Raw genomic sequence first — 2,500 nt, 5'->3', positions numbered from 1 at the left:
TGATGGCAAAATATTTTATTCTCAATCGACCGTCCTGAAAACTTGGTTCTGCTCTTCCTAAAAACTGTGTATCAATATTTTATTTACTTTTGCATCAACAAATCTGTACCTTGCTTATTTCGCATTTTTGAGCATTAAAATAGAATTTTCGGTCCTTTCTTGCTGTTACAAAGTGGTATATTTTTGAGGTCATCCATCCACATACTAACCCCAGCGCACAGGGATTAACTTCAGTGACCTTTTGTGTTAGAAAGGTGTCAGACGCTCAGGGTGCACGCTTAAACTTGTGGTGAAAAAGAAGTTGTGAGGGAACTTGAAAATGATCAACATATCAGCCTCGAAGCTAATGTTTCTCGATTCCCTTTTATTTTCTTCAATCTTCCTGGGTTTTTTATTTTGCTAGTGACCACATGTCTTCTCAGGGGGCTTTTTACCCAAGACATCTACCATAGCACTATAATGATAAAAGGTACCAAAACAATATCGTGTACTATTAGAGCTACATATGAAGCAAAGACAACTTGAATCTCATGGAAGACAAAACGCAGCTCAGTTGACAATATGGAATAAGGCGCGGTGTTACTGCACTACGTACTTACGCAATGCGTGCCTATTTTTGCTCATCGTGCTTTTTGGCACTGCCATAAATATATATTAGTGGAAGAAAATACTCAAATTTTTTGCATTTTAGTTTGCAACTTTTTCACCGCAAAACATTACCGGTCTAGATGCCGGTCTACAATAGTAGGCACCTAAAAAAAATTAAATTTGAAGACATAACAGACCCAGAAATACGCTGCAAAATTGTTGTTTTAATAATTTGATGGCCAACACGAAAGAGCCTTTGCCGCATTTAGCAACTTTAATTCATTATTTTCGTTCGATGAGCAACTAGTTTGGCCAACTTTGTCTGCACCCAACATCGCAACATCATCTCCATATCGTAGTTTCCACTCTGGCCAGACGATTTTAGGTTCCGATGGGGTAACCTTGAGGAATTAAAGGTGTTGCTCCCTTACCTCAAAAACCAAAATTTGACTTGATTTACTTTCATTGTTCATTTCAGTTTACAGTGTCCCCAATTAGCGCTCCAGCGCTAGAACGACTAGACACTTAAATAAAGTTCCTTTTACCATTGCATCGAAGTGTTTCCACAAAAACAAAAAATCCGGATGACCTTCGTAAATTGATATACTTCCCGTATTACGAAATCTAAAATATCACATGTCAACAAGACTGGGTGTTGAGTTTCATTTCTTAGCATAGCATATTTTGTTTGTTCATTACTGCAATTATTTCAAAAAGGATCAGCACGTTCCTGGTTCGTAAGCGGCGAATTCATCTTGTCAAAAAAACACAGCAGTCGAAAAGTGCTGAAAGAAAGCCATTCTGCAGCAATGAAACATCAAGAAGACAAGCGGACCAACAGATTTGGCAGCTTGTGTTCTGCGTCCGGTTTGGTGTTGTCTGTTATGTGTTGTGTCGGTCTAATTCATGTTGAACTCACAATACAACAACAGCATCGACTAATATCACATTCAGTAACATCCTGTGATCAGCTCGAGACTAAAATCCTACGAAAAGTACAGCAGAAATACAGAGAATGGCAAGATGACAGGGATCAATGGAGGCATACAAAAGGTCAGTTGATTGAAGATTTTATATACTTTAAAAGGTTTGCAACGCTGTCATTGTTTGTCGGGCTTTTTTGTCAGTCCTGGTTTACTTGCCATACCGGAAATATTATTTCAAAATAAATTTCATAAAAACTATGCTTGCTGTTATCCTCCGCCTGAAAAGAAGTCTTTATATCATGGTTCACGTTTTTGATTGTGGGAGGCGCGGTGGCCTCATGGTCAGTGCGCTCGACTCTGGATCTAGTGGTCCGGGTTCAGGGCCTGCCCGGGGACATTGTGTTGTGTTCTTGGGCACGACACTTTACTCTCACGGTGCCTCTCTCCACCCATAAATGGGTACCGGCGAATGTAATGCCGGGGGTAACCCTGCGATGGGCTGGCATCCCATCAAGGGGAGAGTAGCAATACTCCTAGTCGCTTCATGCTACAAAAACAAGTTTTTTTATTAATCTTTGCGCCATAATTTTTGTGTGCTGCTAGGACTGGCAAATCAAATGCCAAGAATATTCACCATGACAATTACGATCGTGAGTTTTTAACGATTTATGAATCGATCAGTGCTGCATCTCGATATCAATTTCATATTTCCAGAAGGAAACCAAGGGACCTGGGACAGGCAAAAACGAGCTTCACCAGAACAGTCACAACTAAAATCTGTCCAATCAGCGTCTGATGTAAAACTGCTGATCAAACAAGAGCTTCAAACACTGCAAAACCAAATGTGTGCCACAGATGAAACTCTCTGCCGATCAGGACAAAAAGGAAATAGTGGGAAACGAGGAAGACCGGGAACCCGGGGTAGACCAGGACCCCCAGGGAGACCCGGGCCACAGGGGCCTCCTGGTAAACATGGCCCAATAGGA

At 41.1% G+C, this 2,500-nt stretch overlaps 2 protein-coding genes across 3 annotated transcripts in view; one reads left to right on the top strand and one right to left on the bottom strand.

The window, feature by feature from the left end:
• LOC138024252 (uncharacterized oxidoreductase YjmC-like) overlaps window positions 1–2,500 on the bottom strand; it is a 23,620-nt gene that overhangs the window by 11,270 nt on the left and 9,850 nt on the right. The window lies entirely within an intron of this gene.
• Window positions 1,256–2,500, top strand: part of LOC138024237 (uncharacterized) — a 5,076-nt gene continuing 3,831 nt past the window's right edge. The window contains exons 1-2 of the mRNA XM_068871369.1: window positions 1,256–1,641; window positions 2,229–2,500. The exon at window positions 2,229–2,500 is cut by the window's right edge and continues 385 nt beyond it. Coding sequence (XP_068727470.1) covers window positions 1,398–1,641; window positions 2,229–2,500 — 516 coding nt within the window. The 5' untranslated portion in view covers window positions 1,256–1,397. The remainder of the gene's footprint in view (window positions 1,642–2,228) is intronic.

This window comes from Montipora capricornis, chromosome 11, assembly GCF_036669925.1.
Source record: "Montipora capricornis isolate CH-2021 chromosome 11, ASM3666992v2, whole genome shotgun sequence".
In the NCBI taxonomy this organism is placed as follows: domain Eukaryota; kingdom Metazoa; phylum Cnidaria; class Anthozoa; order Scleractinia; family Acroporidae; genus Montipora; species Montipora capricornis.
The sequence above is the reverse complement of the archived record's forward strand: the minus strand, read 5'-3'. Positions and strand labels throughout refer to the sequence as shown.